Below are 19,450 nucleotides of genomic sequence, written 5' to 3' on the forward strand. Positions count from 1 at the left end.
CCCCACCACACTTGTCTCAGCCTCTACTCCCGGCTCCCCTTCAGACACCCAACTCTGCCTCTCCCTCCAGGGCTCCTTTCAGCCCTGCCTCCTCCCAACCTCCTTCCTCAAATCCTCACCTTGAAGTCTCCCTGTCACACTCCCCGACCCCCCGAGTGCCTCCCCTGACTTCCCTCAGCTCCCAGTGCCTGCCCCACCCTTCCCTGCCCCTCTGAGGCCCCAGAGGCCTGCCCCAAGTCCCCCAACGCTCCTAAAGTGCCTCCCCCCTCCCCCACTCCCCTGCCCCTGCCCCTTGCTAGCTCAGCCCCCCGCCTCCACCTCCCGCTTCCGCTCCCCCCGCCCCCCGCGCAGGAAGTGACCTGGCCCGAGCGGGAGGCTGCCGTTCGCTCGGTTGGTTGCTTCGTCACCAGGAGCCGCTGTGTGACTCGTTAGGACAGAGCCGGGCGCAGAGGGCGGCGGCGGCGGCAGCGGCAGGGGACGGCGCCGGCGGCAGCCATGGCCGGGAGCGGGAGCGGGCCGCCCGGGGAGGCGCCGGGCTTCGTGCCGCAGAAGGAGATCGGCTATAACAAGCTGCTGCCGTACGGGGACCGGCTGGAGGCCGAGGCGAGCCGCCTGCTGGCCCAGATCAAAGGCAACCTGGGCCGGGCCGTGCAGCTGCAGGAGCTGTGGCCCGGGGGGCTCTTCTGGACCAGGAAACTCTCCACGTGAGTCCTGCCCCCGGGCCGAGCAGCGCCTCCCTGCGGGGCGCCGAGGGCAAGCCCGGCCGGGGCAGCTGGGATTGGAAGAGCGGCCCCAGCCGGCTCGGCCGTAGGGCTGCGGGATCGGGGTGTGTATGTGGGTGTGTACGCGCACCCGCCGTCGGTGCCCCCGGGGTAGGGGTGTGTGTATGTGGGTGTGTACGCGCACCCGCCGTCGGTGCCCCCGGGGTAGGGGTGTGTGTATGTGGGTGTGTACGCGCACCCGCCGTCGGTGCCCCCGGGGTAGGGGTGTGTGTATGTGGGTGTGTACGCGCACCCGCCGTCGGTGCCCCCGGGGTAGGGGTGTGTGTATGTGGGTGTGTACGCGCACCCGCCGTCGGTGCCCCCGGGGTAGGGGTGTGTGTATGTGGGTGTGTACGCGCACCCGCCGTCGGTGCCCCCGGGGTAGGGGTGTGTGTATGTGGGTGTGTACGCGCACCCGCCGTCGGTGCCCCCGGGGTAGGGGTGTGTGTATGTGGGTGTGTACGCGCACCCGCCGTCGGTGCCCCCGGGGTAGGGGTGTGTGTGTGCTGCCGTCGGTGCCCCTGGGTGTGTGTGTGTGTATATCCATCCGCCGTCGGTGCCCCCCAGGGTATGGGTGTGTGTGTGTGTGCTGTCGTCGGTGCCCCCCCGGGTATGGGTGTGTGTGTGTGTGCTGCCGTCGGTGCCCCCCCGGGTATGGGTGTGTGTGTGTGTGCTGCCGTCGGTGCCCCCCCCGGGTATGGGTGTGTGTGTGTGTATCCATCCGCCGTCGGTGCCCCCTGGGTATGGGTGTGTGTGTGTGCTGCCGTCGGTGTCCCCCAGGGTATAGGTGTGTGTGTGTGTGTGTGCTGCCGTCCGTGCCCCCCGGGTATGGGTGTGTGTGTGTGTGCTGCCGTCCGTGCCCCCCGGGTATGGGTGTGTGTGTGTGTGCTGCCGTCCGTGCCCCCCGGGTATGGGTGTGTGTGTTGCCGTCCGTGCCCCCCGGGTATGGGTGTGTGTGTGTGTGCTGCCGTCGGTGCCCCCCCGGGTATGGGTGTGTGTGTGTGTGCTGCCGTCGGTGCCCCCCCGGGTATGGGTGTGTGTGTGTGTATCCATCCGCCGTCGGTGCCCCCTGGGTATGGGTGTGTGTGTGTGCTGCCGTCGGAGCCCCCCAGGGTATAGGTGTGTGTGTGTGTGTGTGTGTGTGCTGCCGTCGGTGCCCCCCCGGGTATGGGTGTGTGTGTGTGTGTGCTGCCGTCGGTGCCCCCCCGGGTATGGGTGTGTGTGTGTGTGTGTGCTGCCGTCGGTGCCCCCCCGGGTATGGGTGTGTGTGTGTGTGTGCTGCCGTCGGTGCCCCCCCGGGTATGGGTGTGTGTGTGTGTGTGCTGCCGTCGGTGCCCCCCCGGGTATGGGTGTGTGTGTATCCATCCGCCGTCGGTGCCCCCCTGGGTATGGGTGTGTGTGGGTGTACACAAGCGCTTTTGGTACCCCTGGGTATGTGTGTATGCACCCCCGCCATCAATGTCCCCGATGGTATACACCCTGCCATCAGTGCCTGGTACCCCAGTGCGTGCGCGCCTGCATGTACGCCTGCCAGTGGTACTCCCGGTGAGTGCATGTATACATGCCATTGGTACCCTGGTCCAGGCATGCCTGCATGTACATACGCCATTGGTGCTGCTGGTAAGTCAGTTTGTATATACACATGCCATAAGTAGCCCCAGCATGTGTGTGTGTTTGTAGACGTGCCATTGTTCCCCCCGGCATACGTGTATATACGTGCCACTGGTGTGTCGTCGTCCCCTTCCCCGGTACATGGATGTTTGTACACGTGCTGTCAGTGCCCCGGGGTGTGTGTATTTGTATGTACATACACCATCATTGCCCCGGGGCGTGAGTGTACATGTGCCATTGGCACCCCCAGGGTGTGTGCGTGCATGTGTACACACCCGCCCTCGGTATCCTTCCACCCCAAGGGGTGTACACACCTACCCTTGGTATCTCCGCCCTCCCTGGGGGGGGGATGTGTGGGTGTGTATGTACACCTGTCCCTGGTATCCCTCTTGCCTTTGGTCGTTGTGTGCGTGCGTGTACACACCCTCTCTTGGTACCCTCCTTGGGGATTATGTGCATCCACCCTTCTTACCCGTTCCTGCAGTGGTGTACTTGTCCTCTGTACTCCTCCCCATGGGGAGGGGTGTGTGTACCCACCCTCAGTAACTCCCCCCAGGAGGTGGGGGTGTACCTGCCCTCAATATGCCTCCCCTCAGGCGCGTGTACTTATCCTCTGTTTATACACACACACACTGGTGGTGTGCACCCACCTTTTATTACCCCCACTGCAATGTGTGTGTACCTGGCTATCCTCTAACCTGTGTGTGTGCGCGCGCCAGGTTTCTCTCTATAGTATGTGTTTTCCCTGCTGTCTTCTGTACCTGCTGCCTGTGTGTGTGTCCAGCTGGTGTGGGTGCCTTTTGCCTTCTATCCCTTTATTTCCCAAGAGTTTTTGCTCAGCATTAATGTGGGGGCAAGTGCCTGTAGGCCGAGCAGTCTGCAGGCTGTGAAGGGGGGTCAGTGACAGCAGCTCAGGCTGTGAGTGGAGACCCTCTTCTTTAGCATGTGACAGTGCAGAGGTCCCCAACCCCTGCACAATGAGTCTGTCCTTTGTCCATTAAACTTCAGCCGTCACTCCCCTCTGCCCCCAAGAGCCAGAGGGACCTTTGTCTGGGGCTATTTATAAAGGTGACACCAGCAGGAGCTGGGACTGGAGCCAGGTTTTAGGTTGTTGCAGGTTAAACCCTGTCTTTAAAGTAGCGGGACTGATGCTGCTGCCTCTGGGAGCTGCTACTCTTGTTTGGGGGAAGCTGGGGAACTTCTGCTGCTGTCTCCCGACTTGTGCAATTTCCACTGTAGGCTCGTTTTGCAAGAGAGACTAGACTCCCATTTCAAGGCTGCTTAGCCTGTTAGTCTCTGTGGAAGAAGGATTTTATTGGCTTTAAAGAAGGTAGTTACTCACTAAGCCTTCACTTATTTAGCCAGAAACTATACATGACTGCTCCATCTCTCCCAGGAATAAGTTTGTACTGGTCATTGCTGCCAAAGGTAGCACACAGGTTTTTGTTCAGTGGTTTCTTCTTGCGCATCTGTGTATACTTTGTGGGGAGAGTAGACTGTGATAGGGCAGTAGTTCTACTTTCCAAAGAGCGGTTATGTTTCAGGGAAACTGAATTAGACTCTGGAATATGTAACAGACCCGGTGAGTAACTTGTTGAGCTTAACCTCAGTCTCTTTTCTGGCACAAAATACTCTTTGTCTCTGCAAATGTATCGTCACCATGAATGATACAAAACAGTCAAAATGTACTTTGGAATAAGAAGTAAGGGCAAAGGGGGATGTTTCATTGGTAAAGGCATCTTTGTCTATTGGGAAACTATTCATTTTGTATATTTACGTGGGATGTGAAAACCTGCTTCCTCTCTCACCTTTTCCTTGTTAAAGAAATGGATTCAATTTGTAACCATTTTGCAGTATTGAGAGGGAAACAAGTTTTAAGAGATTTTATCCTTTGGACCCACAGTTAATAAAACCATTTGGGTCAGATGGGTTGCTCAGGCTCCATATTCCATTACCAGGTCCCTTTTACATCCAGGTTGCTGGGTCTTGAGTGGGAGTTTCAAAAGGTGCCTCAAGCTGAGATTTTTCAAAGGCTCCTAAAAGAGCTAGGCACCCAAATCCTCTAGAAATTCAAGAGGGTTTAAGTGCCTAATTCCCTGAGTCCCTTGAAAATGTCAGCCTTAGGTGCTTTTGAAAAAACTCCCATATTAATTTATCCTAGGTTCATGATGACAAAAAACTATTGTTACCAAGTGATGGATGTTTGGATTATGTAAAATGAGTTTATGGGTTCAGTCCAGTTTCACTACACACACATCAAAACGGGGGCCTCTTTTTGTTATTCACAGTCCAAGGTCTGAATGGGCATGGAAATGAAACATATCTTTCCACCCAGAGGTGGCAGAGCTTTCTGGGTAAGCTTGCCCTTCTGTTAGCCATATTGTAGCTACACTGTTGAAATTCAGTTTCCAGTGTTTTCAAACCAGTATATCTCATGAACATCAAAAGTACTGAAATGCTGCCTTTCCAAAAGGGCATAGTTCAAAATTGGAATTTAACAGTCCCTTCTCCATAGCAAACATATTTGTAGGTGCAGTATTTAAGTATTATAAAACAGTCCATTAACAAAAATTGCATCAGTACTCCCCCTGATTCTGTACTGGTGGGAGCAATAGCATAGATTAGGTTCTGGCATTTACTAGCATTTTTGCCATTGTGTTAACAAAGCCTTACAATGGTTAAAAACAGAGCTGCCAGACCCTAGTCTATATTAGGTTCCCACTGGTGCTAATGATGGTTCTGGTGGTAACACCAGTGGGAATTTTTTCTAAAATTTCCTGGTGTCGATGAAAGTTGGAGGTGTTTTGGGCATTATAGAAATGTGTAAATACATTTTAAAAAACATAGCCAGTTTTATATTTTCTAATGATCTCTTCTGCCTGACCATGTCATATGATGCCATTTTTACATGGTGACTCCTGCAGTCCTCTAATCAGTGTATCACGTCCATATGAATAACATTTTGTCTTTGCTAAGCACTCTGCATCTCTATAGCAATGACATTTGCTACATAACTGAGACTAATGAGTAAGTCAGTTTCTTAGAGATCTGTGACGACTGCATTTGGTGGTCTGGTTCCTAAATTTATTGTAAAGTGGCTTTTCACCTATGTAATTAAAAAAAGGAAAAATAGTATTTTTGAACACTTGTTGGGAATTTAATACATATGTGGTAATTAAAATCTGGTTTTGACTAATATCAGTGCAAGTGACCTTGTGTTTACCAAAGACTATTCTTGGATAGCATTACATGACTGCATTATGAGACATTTTGAACTTGATTGGTACTGTTTTTCCCCTAGCCATCTGCTAACTCATACTGTTTACAGTGATGCCTGTTGTTTTTAGTCTTATGGCAGAGGTTCATATGCTAATGCTGTCAAAACATGTTGTGGCATTTGTCAGTGGCTGAGAGGAAGGACTGCCTCTGAAAGTAGGGTGACTTTGGCAGCTCATCTGCTGGAGTTAGGCTCTTTGCAGTTTGACAGTGTGTATGTTGAACTAACCATTAGATGATATACTGTAAACTGCAACTACTGTAACAGTTTAGTCAGTAGGGCAGTAAGTGCATTCCATCTAGAATAATTTCTGTGCTGCTCTCTGAATCACAAAAGGGACAGGACTAGTATGTTTTGTCACTTCCTCTTTGAAGATTGAATTCACTGTGTGTGTGATGCAGCTTGGCTGTTTCTACTGAAGGGGTAAAAAATGCCCTTTAGTTAATCCCAAGATTTCTGTGGTACTATAATGCACTGCAATGATCTCGGAACACGTTTTTTTAAAAAAAATACTGGGGGAGAAGTGGAAGTCAACTCTTTATTCCCTCTCCAACTGACCTACATAAGTTACACACTGGTTTTCTGTATGAACTTACTTTTCTATAACCAAAACCAGAAAAAAGGCAGAATCTTCAGGATGGTAAAATTATTGTTTAGTTTTATTGCAGATATCCAAATTTCAAATGTTGTATTCTCATAATATTTCATAAAGTAATTAACTATACAGAAAACAAAAGAAGCAATGAACAGTAGAGTAAATAAAAAGTATTTATGCACTTACTACATACAGACATATAAAATATTTATTATGTATATTTATACACATATTTTTAAGTGTTTGTGTGTGTATGTAGTGTTTGGGGTACACAAGGAGTACAAGATCAGACCTAAATACATTTTCAATTGAAATAATTGAAAATCAGTTGCTACTTCAGTTCTTGCTGACAACTGCGTCTTGGATCTTGTTTACTGCATATTGCAACAGCTGAGAACATCACTAATACACAGGGTGTGTTGGAAATGCAGCTGTTTCAGATGTCCATGATGTCATCAATTGTTTAGAAGAAACACAAAATGCTGAAATCAGATCTCATCAGGTAAAATGCCTTTCAGGTCCCTTTTTAAATGCATTTGGGCTTGATGCTGCATTCCTTGTACGCTCAAAATTTCCAGTGAAGTAAATGGACTCTTTAATTGTACTATGTATGCATCCTATAAAGAGAGAGAATTCTCTCTTCCATTAAGACATCAATCCTGCAATTACTTTACTCATGTGAGTAGTCCCATTGACTTCAATGGGACTAATAAGAGTAAAATTATACTTAAGTGTTTGAAGGATTGGGGTATAAATTTGTGACTAGGTTCCATTATAAACTCCTATTTTTAATGCCCTTTCAACTTTGGCTAGCAAATTAATTTGTCCTGAAAATTGCCAGGTTTATTCTGAAAGCAAAAGAGAATCTTTTTGAAAAGTTTATAGTCAATTTGAGAACACTTTTTTTTTAAAGTTACAAGTCATCACAAAATTATCCTGATCTAAAAATGTTGACTAGTGTCTGTTTCTAGCTCAAAAAAAGTTTGCTAGTACCACATCAGTTTTTTCACATTGTAATATCTCATTGAAAATGTGTGCATATTCTTTATTTAACTAATATAGATTGTAATTAAATTAAACAAGTTATTAGTGTTCTTATTGTAATTGTTACGACAAAAAGTTTATTCTCTGGTGGCTGGTACAGCTTAGGAAGGACATATGGTCCTTTCTATAACTTAGTAGAGGTAGATGCCTATATTTTTGGAGCTAAAGGACCAAGATTTGTTCCTAGCAACGTAGTTTTGTGTCGCTGAGGTAATTATTGTTGTGAGTAGCAACAGATTTATTTCAGAATGCAGGAAGATGCCAATGGATGAAAAATGTGATTCAGCTGTTTTTGAATTACAGGTTGCACAAAATTAAAATGAATGTACATCCACTCAGTAGGAGATCTATCTATATGGTTGCAATCCATATTTCATTATAAGCTTTGCCTTTACTCCCTATTCTGTTTGTGAGGAAATCATGTTTTTCCTGGGCAAAACTTGGGACTCAAAGGTACACATGAAGAATTTAAACAACTCTTAATTTTTTTTAATGGTTTACAAACCATGATTAACACTTATTTTTGCATCTCATATTTCAAAAACTGCTTTTATGGATCACTGTAGATTTGGACAGAACTGTCCTCTGCTACACATGAAAAATTTGTATTGGAAACCTTGGAGGATTTTAGAAGAGTTACTAAATTTAGTAAGTGAAAGCAGTTCTCAGTCTTACCCATGGCAGAGCTTCCACCTTTCTCTAATACAGATAATTTTCTGCTATAGTTCAGAATATGTATTTGATAGTACAGTACATTTTCTAAAAATAAAAATGAGGAAGCCGTGTACTCTAACTGTAAAATGAGGGACTAGTATACACCACATAGGAATAATGACACGAGTGGGTTTTTTTTTTTTTTTAATTTGGTCTTTGAGAGCTACTGTGACACTGTACTGTGTGCAGAGTAAAAGTTAACTGCCTGCATGGGGATGGCAATAAGAATGGGAAAAGTAACAGAATTAACCCTGCCGTTTTCAGTGCGCAACTAAACTCCACATCAGAACCCCTTATCATACAGTCCAGTCCAGTGGACCTTCACTGTGCAGCACCATTGATCTGAGGAATAATTGCAACTGGCTGGCAAGGGCATAGGGAGGGGTAAGGTGCTGTGATGTCACTGATGAACTCCTTAAAGCAGGAATTGAATGGGGCAGTTAAGGTTGTGTGGGAAGTGTCACTTAACTCAGTATTTTATGGTTGTCCAAAGCTGCCTATTTGTTTCACATAATGTTAACCTTCATTACAGGGGACTTTAACTTGAACATTTTCTGGTTATCCAATATTTGAATTTTGGGAATTAAACTCAAATGTTCTGGAAAGGCACAAGGAGAATAGGGCAGTACTGAGTGCGTACTACCTTAATTCCAGATTAATATTTCTTGCATATGAATAAATACTCCTTCTCAAATGTGGATTCCCAAGAATCCTGTGGGACTCATGAAGTCCTGTACACACTCTCCTTATTAACTGTAATATTGTGTTTCTTCTGTGGAGACAATTTTTAGGGTGCTTTGAAAGCTTTAAAAGTTTCATGTTGATGTTACTAGTGTTGGCTCCTTAATCTTAGAGTGCTGCTGAGGGCAGGTTGCTCAGCCCCTTCATAGGAGGAAATATTTTAGTGTCTTGATGCACAGTTGGATTAGTTGAAGATGAATGATTAGAAGCTTAACAATCTGTTTTTTCTCCACTTACATAAAGAAGTCTTTTTGAAGCTGTAAAAACAGAAGCCATTTCATTGTCTAGTTCTGCTTCCTGTGCATAGTGATATGGTTATGCTCTGGAGACTTGTGTGTTCTTATACTCTCTTCCCCTTCTGTTTCTTAAAGGAACAGCATTTAGTACTGACAAACTGCTGTTAAATTTTTTCTGAAATTGGTTAATGTCTTTCTATTACGTTATAATGCCATGAGTGTTAACAAAGGCATTGACTCTCCATTCTGACCAGCTGCTATCCTTTTTCTCAGATTCCTAGTGCCTCAGTTACTTTCTCATCTTTCTGACTCCAGCTCCTCCTTCCAGAAGTCCAAAACTGTTTCATCTGCTGAGCCCTTCAGGCTTCATTACAATTAGTAATCTTACTAACAGGAGTTGGGTTGCTTGAATACAAGCAACTGCAAATCCTCTTGGCCATTCTCTGCAACACCTCTTTCATTCAGTTTGCTTTGGAGTAGATGGAATGGGATAGCTGTAAAGGACACTTCTAACCAAGAATTAGAAGTTTTCAAAGAAGACTCTAGAGCAGTGGTTCCCAAACTTGTTCCGCCGCTTGTGCAGGGAAAGCCCCTGGCAGGCCGGGCCGGTTTGTTTACCTGCCGCGTCCACAGGTTCGGCCGATCACGGCTCCAAGTGACCGCAGTTTGCTGCTCCAGGCCAATGGGAACTGCTGGAAGCAGTACGGGCCGAGGGATGTACTGGCTGCCACTTCCAGCAGCTCCCATTGGCCTGGAGCAGTAAACCGTGGCCACTGGGAGCCGCGATTGGCTGAACCTGCGGACGCGGCAGGTAAACAAACCAGCCCGGCCCGCCAGGGGCTTTCCCCACACAAGCGGCAGAACAAGTTTGGGAACCACTGCTATAGATATATGTAAAATCCTTCTCTGATGGGTCTTGTACTCTCCAGCCCCATTTGACCTGTTTTGTAGACCTCAAACTCCCTGGTGTACAACTGAATACCCCAAAACTTTTTCCTGGTCTGCAGTCATACCACCTTATCCGGTGACCCTATCTGACTTCAGGAAGCGAGTACTGTCAACTGGGGCAGTATTTGAATGGAACCCATGTCCCAGCCTGGTGTGTAGGGGCACTGTGCTGCTGGAGGTGCCATCTTTCACATGAGGTGTTAAACAGAAGTCCAGACTCCTTGTGAGCATCAGCAATCTTAAAGCACTTTCGAAATGAGGTGGTAATTCTAGTCTTCTAGCCAAGTTCCAGTTCAGGTAATTACATTCTGCCTCCCCACGTTCCCACTGCAATTTTAAGTCAGGGTGGAACTGGAGCTGGTGAGGGAAACAAATATCTTCATTAGTCCATGTACTGTACCTGTGTCTACAAACACAGGTGAGTGAATGAAAAGGAACAGTGTTGCAGTGTCTGGCCTAACAATTATCTGGGAGGGTCCAGAAGGGCTGCTGCAGATTCTATAGTCATCCTTTGTGACAAGTTTGGGAACCACTGCTGTAGAGCTTCTCCCCATTTTTCTTCCTCGTGCTGCCAGACAGCAAGGGTGAAGTCTTGTCATTGGCTTAAATCAGGCCAGGATTTCCATGTGTGTTTTCCTAACCACAGAGAGGGAAGGAGGTAAATGAAATGCAGGCCAACCCACTATCCCACCACAGGAATCAAAGGGATGTTGATTGGTTGGTGATGGTTTCTGGCCACTGGAATGATCATAAATTGTGGAAAACTTGAATTTTCCATGGATATAAACAAAAACACAAATTGCTGAACAAAGTATAGTTTTCCTCAAAAGATGCGGAATAAAATTTGGTTTTCTTGAGGCCCAACCAAATTATATCTTTTAATTGCTTTTCTTTTAGTGGTGTTTTTTTAAGTACATAAAGCTCAAATGGAAATATTTTGGCTTTTATTGATTCACCCATTCCCTCCCCCATGTCTCTCAGTGTTAGCCTACTGAAATGCTATATATTCTTCTCAGTATATAGAAGGAAGCACTTCTATTTGCCAAAATTGTGCATCGTAAGCACTCTTCAGGGTGGTGTCCTGCAGAACGTTTGTTTTGTAATTGCTCAAAAGAAGCCAAAAAGAGGTAAATCTAAGCGTGCACACACAGTCAGACTGGAATAAATGAGGTTTGGTATGCTGTTTGTAGTAGATAATATGGAATGTAATATTTGTTTTCCTATTAACTTTTTATTAAATGTTATAAAAATATACAGAAAAAATAAACATAAACTATACATAAACTTCTCATAATATATTCACCATTTGCTACCCAACCAGACCTATACTTGAAACATTTAATTTTATCTATCTGTATATATATATATATATATATATATGGTTAAAATATAAATCAATTATTTGTATTACACAATTTACAAACCAAGTTAGTTTATAAAAATCCAACTAGTTAAAGAAAAATTAAGATAAAGAATAGAAGCAAAATTCAGAGGAGGGGAATAGAAATTGGGAGGGAAGGAAGTGGGGAGAGAGGAGGCGGAAGTGAGGGATACATTTAATAGGATCATTCAGATACATGCAGGAAAGCATCCCATATCTCTGAGAATTTTTCTTAGGTATTTCTGTTATGGTTGTCATGGTTGCCAAACTTACGATGTCTGTGCTCCAGTCTTCAGTTGTTGGTCGCTTTTTGGACTTCTGGTTTTTTAAATCAGTTCTGTTCATTACCTCTGAAGCACCTGGCATTGGCCACTGTCGGAAGACAGAATACTGAGCTAAATGGACCTTTGGTCTGACCCAGTATGGCCATTCTTATGTAGTATGAGTCTTTTAGCAATTATTAGTGCTCTGCTTAGCTGAAGTCTTTCAGATTTATTCAGTTAACATCTATTAGCTTTAAGATTACATGTTTAGCTTGTAACACAATTATATTTGATAGGAAAAAATTCACTCTCCAGTTAAGTTCTGCCCAAAATATATGGGTATAGGAGCATTCCCAGAGTGTATGGGTTAAGTTATCACCTGCTGAATCACAGCATCAACATTTGTCTGTTTTAGCAGCACCTGTTTTGAACAGTTGGAGAGTGGTCCAGTGCATCATCCATATGATTTTCTGCTGGATTAATCTTAAAACAGGTGCCCAAGGAACAGTTTGGAGTATTGGCTAAAATTTGTTTCTGTTGGTTAGCAGAGAAGAATTTGCCTAGTTCCTCTTCCCATTTCTCTTTTAGGCAATCCATGTTTAATTCAAATTTTCTGGCCAAGTGTGCATATAATGTTGCCATAGGTTTTGGCAATCTGGGTAATATTGTAAGAAATTAAAGCATTTTAGGTGGGTCAGGGGTAGCACAGGCTTTAGAGCCAAGCAGATGGGAGATGGTATATCCAACATAAACATATTGCTACTCCTTCGTAGTCTCTAGATTGAACCTTTCTTTTAATATTGTAAAAGGGAGGAAGGAATCATTTTCAATAAATTGAGTGATGGTCAGAATCCCTTTCCTAATCCAGTCTGGCCAAATGATGGGGCTGCCTGCTTTACAGAGTTTCGAGTTATTCCAGATAGAGGCCATGGTATGTAGAAGGGGGTGACTATTAAATTTAATAGGCATATGCCTTGTATTTCTGGTGGCCACAGTAGTTGGTAATTGTTCTTTAGGGAATCTGGTAATAATCCGACTGTTGCGCTTTGTTAAAGAGTAAAGGAGCAACCATTTCTGCTTTCATGTGGAGCCAGTTTGGGTCTCTACAGCTTGAGGGAATGAGCCACTGTGGTGGTTGGCTAAGAATTGTTGCCTGATGATAAAATTTAAAGCTGGGAAACCTGAAACCACTTGTTTTGACAGAAAACTGTAATCTTTGTAATGGGATTCTGAGTTTGTTACCAGCACCCCACAAGAAGAACCTGAACATGTTGTCGATTTTAATAAAATAAAAGGGAGGAGTATGGAGTGGGAGGGAGGTCACCATGAAAAGGAACCTGGGAAAGGCATTCATTTTAATGATCATTTTTCCCCAAAGGGAGAGTGGTAGTGCCTACCATCTATTTAAATCATTTGATAACTGCATGATTAATAGGGTTAGGTTAACCTTGACTGTGTTTTTAATTTTGTTAGGGAACAGGATGTCAAGCTATCTGAGGTTTTCTGCTGCCATCTAAATGTCCCTATAGAAGAGCCACTTCCAGCTAAATCCAATGGATCTTCATTGTTTCTGATGTATCCCAATTTGTCTTGTAGCCAGAGAATTTGCAAAGTTATTTATTGTTTGTAGGATATTGATTGACCTGAATTTTTTTTTTAATATATTAGGAGAGAAGGATTTTTGTCTCCTGAGACCCTGATTTGATCCGTGAAATACCTTAGTGTTCCCTAATTAGTCTTGTAAATGGTTCTAATGCTAAGTTGAAAATGATAGGGGAGAGAGGGCATCCCTGTCTATTTCCTTGAAACAGATCAAAGAGTGGGGGTCTTGTGCTATTTGTTAGGATGCAAAAGTTGGGATTGGAATATGACAGCTTTATGCATGAAATAAAGGATTTCTCCAACCCAAATTTATCCAGGCTAAGAAACAGATATTTCCAGTTCACTGTCAAAGTCTTTCTCTGCATCGAGTGAAATGCTTGCATGGGAATTTCTAGAATGTTGGTGGAATGCCATAACATTGATCAACTGACGTGTGTTATCAAATAGATTGGTTAGTCTCTAAGGTGCCACTAGTACTCCTTTTTCTTTTTGCGAATACAAACTAACACGGCTGTTACTCTGAAACCTGTTATCAGAACTGTGCTTTTTGTTAGTAAATCCCACTTGGTTGGGATGAACCTTATCACTCATTACTTTTTCAGGTATCTTAGCCAATAGTTTTGAAAGTATGTTTATATCAGTATTGATTAAGGCAGCAGTTCTCGAACTGTGGGTCTTGACCCTATTTTAATGGGGTCACCAGGGCTGGCATTAGACTTGCTGGGACCTGGGACTGAAGCCAAAGCCCAGTCCCCACCACCTGGGGCCGGGCGGCTTCAGTCCTGGGTGATGGGGCTCAGGTTACAGGCCCTCCACATGTGGTTGAAGCCTTGGGGCTTCAGCTCCCCCTGGGGTGGTGGGGTTCGGACTTTGGCCCCCCTGCCTGAGGCGGTGGGGGTTGGGTGGGTTTAAGATTTGGTCCTCTCTCCTGGGGTTGTGTAAATAATTTTTGTTGTCAGAAGGGGGTCACGGTGCAATGAAGTTTGACAACCCCTGGATTAAAGAGATGGATTTATAGCTAGTACACTTTTGCACATTGTTACTTGGTTTAAGTAGTACAGTAATTAGGGCTTCCCTCAGAGTAGGCAGTAATGTACTTTTCTTTAGGGCATCTTCATAAATTATAACAGGTTAGGAGCCAGTTCTTTGGGACTTTGATAGAATTTTGTTAGTAGGCTATCAGGACTGGAGGTCTTGCCTGGACTCATTTCCTTGATGGCCTTGGTTATATCCTCTGATTGCAAGGGAGAGGCTAGCCTTGCCTGCTGCTCTTCTGAGATTTGTGGGAGGTTAAGGGTATGTCTACACTGCCCACACACTGCCCACACTACAGTGCGGCCACGGCAGCACTGTGACGTGGGCAGTGTAGTCACGCTTTATTGCCGGGGGAGGGCTCTCCCGGCGATAAAAAATAACCACCCTGAATGAGGGGTGGGAGCACGGCTCCCGGCAATAAAGCACTGTCAATACTGGCACTTTTCAGTGCTAAAACTTTTGTCGCTCAGGAGGGTGTTTTTTCACACCCCTGACCGACTAAAGTTTTAGCACTGAAAGTGGCAGTGTAGACACTGAAATGAGACTAGTCTATTTTAAGAGGAAAGAATATTTGCTTAATGTCAGAAGTCATGTTATAGGTCACGTGAGTTTCTACTGCCAAAGGTAGACTTAATTCCTTGGACAAGGAGAGAAATAGAGCAATAGTGCAGGTAAAGATCTCAGTTTAGAAAGTTGAAACTACAGCAGTTTGTTACTCGAGAAAATATGTGTAATGTAGAGGCCACAGACACATTTAAAGGGATGCTGTCAACTAAGAAATCTACTTTTGACTGAAACCTAAAATTACTGTAACTGTAAGATTAGAGAAAATTTTTTTTTTCAGATTGTTTACTTTGACTATACGTAAGTACTTTCAAATTCAGTCTCACTCTTTCACTAAATAGGAATTTCTCTCTGTATGTGTGGATCTTCTCAACAGGAGAGAAATTTTTTTTAAAAAAGGAAAATATGTGTAATACCACAAATTGGCAGGTGTACCTTAAAATTACTTTTAAATCACTCTTTAAAACTGATTTAAACTTCAAGTTGTTCCTCCAAAAATGGTTTATTTTTATGAAGTAGATTGGCCTTAAGACATTACCTATGGTATATATTTGTTGAGGCAGCTCTTTATTTATAAAGCTTGCTATAGAAGCTTTTGTTACTATAGAAGGAGATTAGCAAGGCTTAACTTCTGTTGAACAATATTTATCCTTTTGCCCACCCAAGTTTTTGGGTGAGGTGGCCCACTAAATTGAGCCCTCCTTTTGTCCTCAATCTTGTTTTGTAGCATCATTCCATTTAAGGAGGGATTGAAGGGAGGCCTGGTTTATCTACACACACACACAGTTTAACTAAAGCTGTGTTTTTAAATTTCTTTAGTTAAACTGGTGCAAACCCCTGTGTGGATATGTAATTTGGTTTAAACCAGATTTGTATCAGGTTTTCTTGTCAGTAAAATTAAGCCTGGTCTACAATAAAAAATTAGATCGACCCAACTACCTGATGCGGTTAAGTCAACTTAAGTCCCTGTGTGCAGGTTGATGGAAGAGTTCTTTTGTTGACCCAGCTACTGCCTCTCAGGAAGGTGGATTACCTATGCCAATGGGAGAACCCTTCCTATTTGTGTAGTTAGTTTTTACACTGGAGCACTACAGCGGCACAGCTGCAGCTGTGCTGCTGTAATGTTTCAAGTGTAGACAAGCCCTTACTAGGATTAAATCAGAAGTGTAGCCACACAGAGGTTTATATGGTTTAAATTGCTTTTTTAAACCTATTTTAGATTAACTGATGGAACCTCTGTGTGTAGGCAAGATGAGTCTATGTTGCTGGAGATGCAGATACCTACCATGATGCCTCTGCAGTACCTATGTTTGTGTTTCACTGGTGGTGGGACGGGAAAAGGATAAAAGTCCTGTCTAGCTACCATATTATTGTGAGGAAGACGGAGGGAGACTTCTGTGTTACCAAGTAATCTTTTCTTTAAAAAATTTCAAAGGTCACTTCTAGGTTAGCCAAAGGCAGCTTTATAAAAGCTTGTGTTAAACAAGGAGATCAAGCTAAATTTTGTGCAATGACAGATGTATGGTGATGCTGCAATAGGCACAGCATAGTTCAGTCTGTTCCCAGACTAATCAGCATTCAGAAAAGTACATACAGTTTCTGATGCAATCTTAGCTAAAGTGGTAACACTTCCTCTACTGCAAAGCGCTAGCGAATCAAAACTTAAATCCATATGAAAACATGATCTAGTCCTGTACAGTTATCTCGTGCAGGGCTAATAGGTTAAACTTGTGACCAGTGGAGCAAATGACCCCCCTTCCTGCAAGCAAAAAATGCTCAAGATGCTAGACCAGAATAAAAACCAGAATAACATATCAAAATCAGCGACAAACTAGACTGCTACAGATCCCTGCATAGAACTTTCCTTAGCAGACTATTTCACTACAGTGATATGTGAAAAACCTGTGGCAGATTCTTGCCAAATAGAATCTCAATAATTGTAATCTAGAGAGGGAAAATGGAAAGTGCAAGACACAGACCAAGTCTAGAGAGGAGTAATTTATTCAACCGTTGTGACAGAAGGATTGAGCCAGAGGGCATTTTATACTCCAGTGTCCAAAATATGAGGGAGTGGACGAAAGAATTCTTAGTAACTTGCAGAAATCTCTAAAACTTCTTATCAGAAAGTGATAAGGGAAAAAGTGATGAGCCAGGAGAGAGACAGCAGAGACAATATTGCACTATGTAGCAGCCTACCATTGGATCAGGAAAGGACACTAATGACATATGGACTCAGGGGATCCAAATCTCAAGCACAGTGTGAAGGCATAAACTGGGTGGATATTAACAAATTCTGATTAGCAGACCTGAGGGATCTGTCTCTGTAATAGAATGTGGCAACACTTGTATAGCTTGCCATGCCAAAAACCTGAGTGATTTGAAACTGAGTAATACAATGTTTGAATTGAAGGCATGTGGAGGGATTCCTCTGTGTCTGGAGTTTATTCCCCTCTCTCCTTCCTTTCCCCTACCTTGCCATATGCATGCATACTGGCTCCTCAGATACTCAATTTACAGACTTCAAATGTAGCTGATAGTGTTCCATGGAACTTTCCTTTGCAAGTCCCTTTGGGAAAGCTAGCATCGAATTGGATGTTGGCCTGCAAGAGAGGGTGCATACTATACTCTCGGTCCACCTCCTGAATCATGAATATGGTGAACAGAGGTGTCTTGTCCTCTTGTATATGGCTGAGAAGGAGAGGTCTCTGTAAAATGTATTCATTAGGATTTTGTTTACTTGAGGAGTGATCTTCAAGAAGGTGTCGCGCTGTATTACTCCTCTGGCCCTCCCCACTACTATGTGACTCTTTCATTTGCCAAATTACCACTGGATGTAACAGAGATCATAGGACTGGAAGGGACCTTGAGAGGTTATCTAGTCCAGTCCCCTGCATTCATGGCAGGATTAAGTATTATATAGACCATCCCTGACAGGTGTTTGTCTAACCTGCTCGTAAAAATCTCCAGTGATGGAGATTCCACAACCTCCGTAGGCAATTTATGCTAGTGCTTAACCACCCTGACAGGAAGTTTTTCCTAATGTCCAACCTAAACCTTCCTTGCTGCAATTTAAGCCCATTGCTTCTTGTCCTATCCTCAGAGGTTAAGAACAACAATTATTCTCCCTCCTCCTTGTAACCTTTCATGTACTTGAAAACTGCTATCATGCCCTGTCTCAGGCTTCTCTTTTCCAGACTAAACAACCCCAGTTTTTTCAATCTTCCCTCATAGGTCATGTCTTCTAGTTCTTCAATCATTTTTGTTGCTCTCCTCTGGACTCTGTCCAATTTGTCCACAATTTTTCCTGAAATGTGGCACCCAGAACTGGATACAGTACTCCAGTTGAGGCCTAATCAGCGCGGAGTAGAGCAGAAGAATTACTCCTTGTGTCTTGTTTATAACGCTCTTGCTAATACACCCCAGAATGATGTTTGCTTTTTTTTGCAACAGTGTTACACTGTTGACTCATATTTAGCTTATGGTCCACTGTGACCCCCAGGTCCCTTTCCGCAGTACTCCTTCGTAGGCAGTCATTTCCCATTTTGCATGTGTGCAACTGATTGTTCCTTCCTAAGTGGACTACTTTGCATTTGTCCATATTGAATTTCATCCTATTTACTTCAGATCATTTCTCCAGTTTGTCCAGATCATTTTGAATTCTAATCCTATCCTCCAAAGCACTTGCAACCCCGCCCAGCTTGGTATTGTCTACAAACTTTGTGTGTGCTCTCTATGCCATCATTTAAATCGTTGATGAAGATATTGAAGAGAACTGGACCCAGAACTGATCCCTGTGGGACCAATTTGTTATGCCCTTCCAGCGTGACTGTGAACCACTGATAAATACTCTCTGGGAACGGCTTTCCAACCAGTTTTTCACCCACCTTATCAATCTAGGTTGCATTCCCCTAGTTCGTTTATGAGAAGGTCATGTGAGATAGTATCAAAAGCTTTACTAAAGTTAAGATATACCACGTCTACCGCTTCCCCCCATCCACCAGGCTTGTTACCCTTTCAAAGAAAGCTATCAGGTTGGTTTGACAAGACTTTACAATCATATTTTGCCATGTCCTTCTCTCCCCTGTTCCTTTGTAGAAGGCCCATGTAAATGAAAGGACAAACTGGCTGGCTACATGGGGATAATAGATATGCCAAAGTGCTGCTTTCACAGCTCTAGCTGAGGACCCCCTCTTGGCCATTCACGAGACTGCTATGAGGGATCCAGCTGTTAAATCTCAGGGTGTTTTATGCTCCAGAGTCTGAGCAGAGTGCATTGCTATTCTCTTAGGATTTGTGGCCATGAGTTGTGGTGCAGATCCTCCATCTGGCACCCCCTGCTGAGAGCTGTGACCATATGGCCCCCTGTGTAGGCCCTAGAAGCAGTGCTAACCCTTCATCTTTCCCCAGTATTTTAAGCATGTCCTCTCCCAGAACTCCAGCTGTGTGGTGGTCTGGGCCCACAGTTTACCTTTTCAAGGGATACATCGTATAGATTTAACTTTGGTGTTACAATCCTCTTGCTCGTTCTTTAGTAGCATGAGACATACACAGCTCTGTACAAAAATAATAAACTCCTTCACATGTTTCCCTGCCTTGGTTTCATCACCACGCTGGGGCATTCTTGGGCTGCGGTCAGAGTTATCTGTAGGGCCCTACCAAATTCACGGCCGTGAAAAAC

At 44.4% G+C, this 19,450-nt stretch overlaps 1 protein-coding gene across 1 annotated transcript in view; it reads left to right on the forward strand.

Annotated features, from left to right (window-relative positions):
* The first annotated feature begins 464 nt into the window (after nucleotides 1-464).
* The window catches only part of PSME4 (proteasome activator subunit 4), a 206,483-nt gene continuing 187,497 nt past the window's right edge, over nucleotides 465-19,450 (forward strand). The window contains exon 1 of the mRNA XM_077813889.1: nucleotides 465-704. Within this exon, the coding sequence (XP_077670015.1) occupies nucleotides 496-704 (209 nt within the window). The 5' untranslated portion in view covers nucleotides 465-495. The remainder of the gene's footprint in view (nucleotides 705-19,450) is intronic.

Source organism: Eretmochelys imbricata, chromosome 3 (genome assembly GCF_965152235.1).
Source record: "Eretmochelys imbricata isolate rEreImb1 chromosome 3, rEreImb1.hap1, whole genome shotgun sequence".
NCBI classification, from domain to species: Eukaryota; Metazoa; Chordata; order Testudines; family Cheloniidae; genus Eretmochelys; species Eretmochelys imbricata.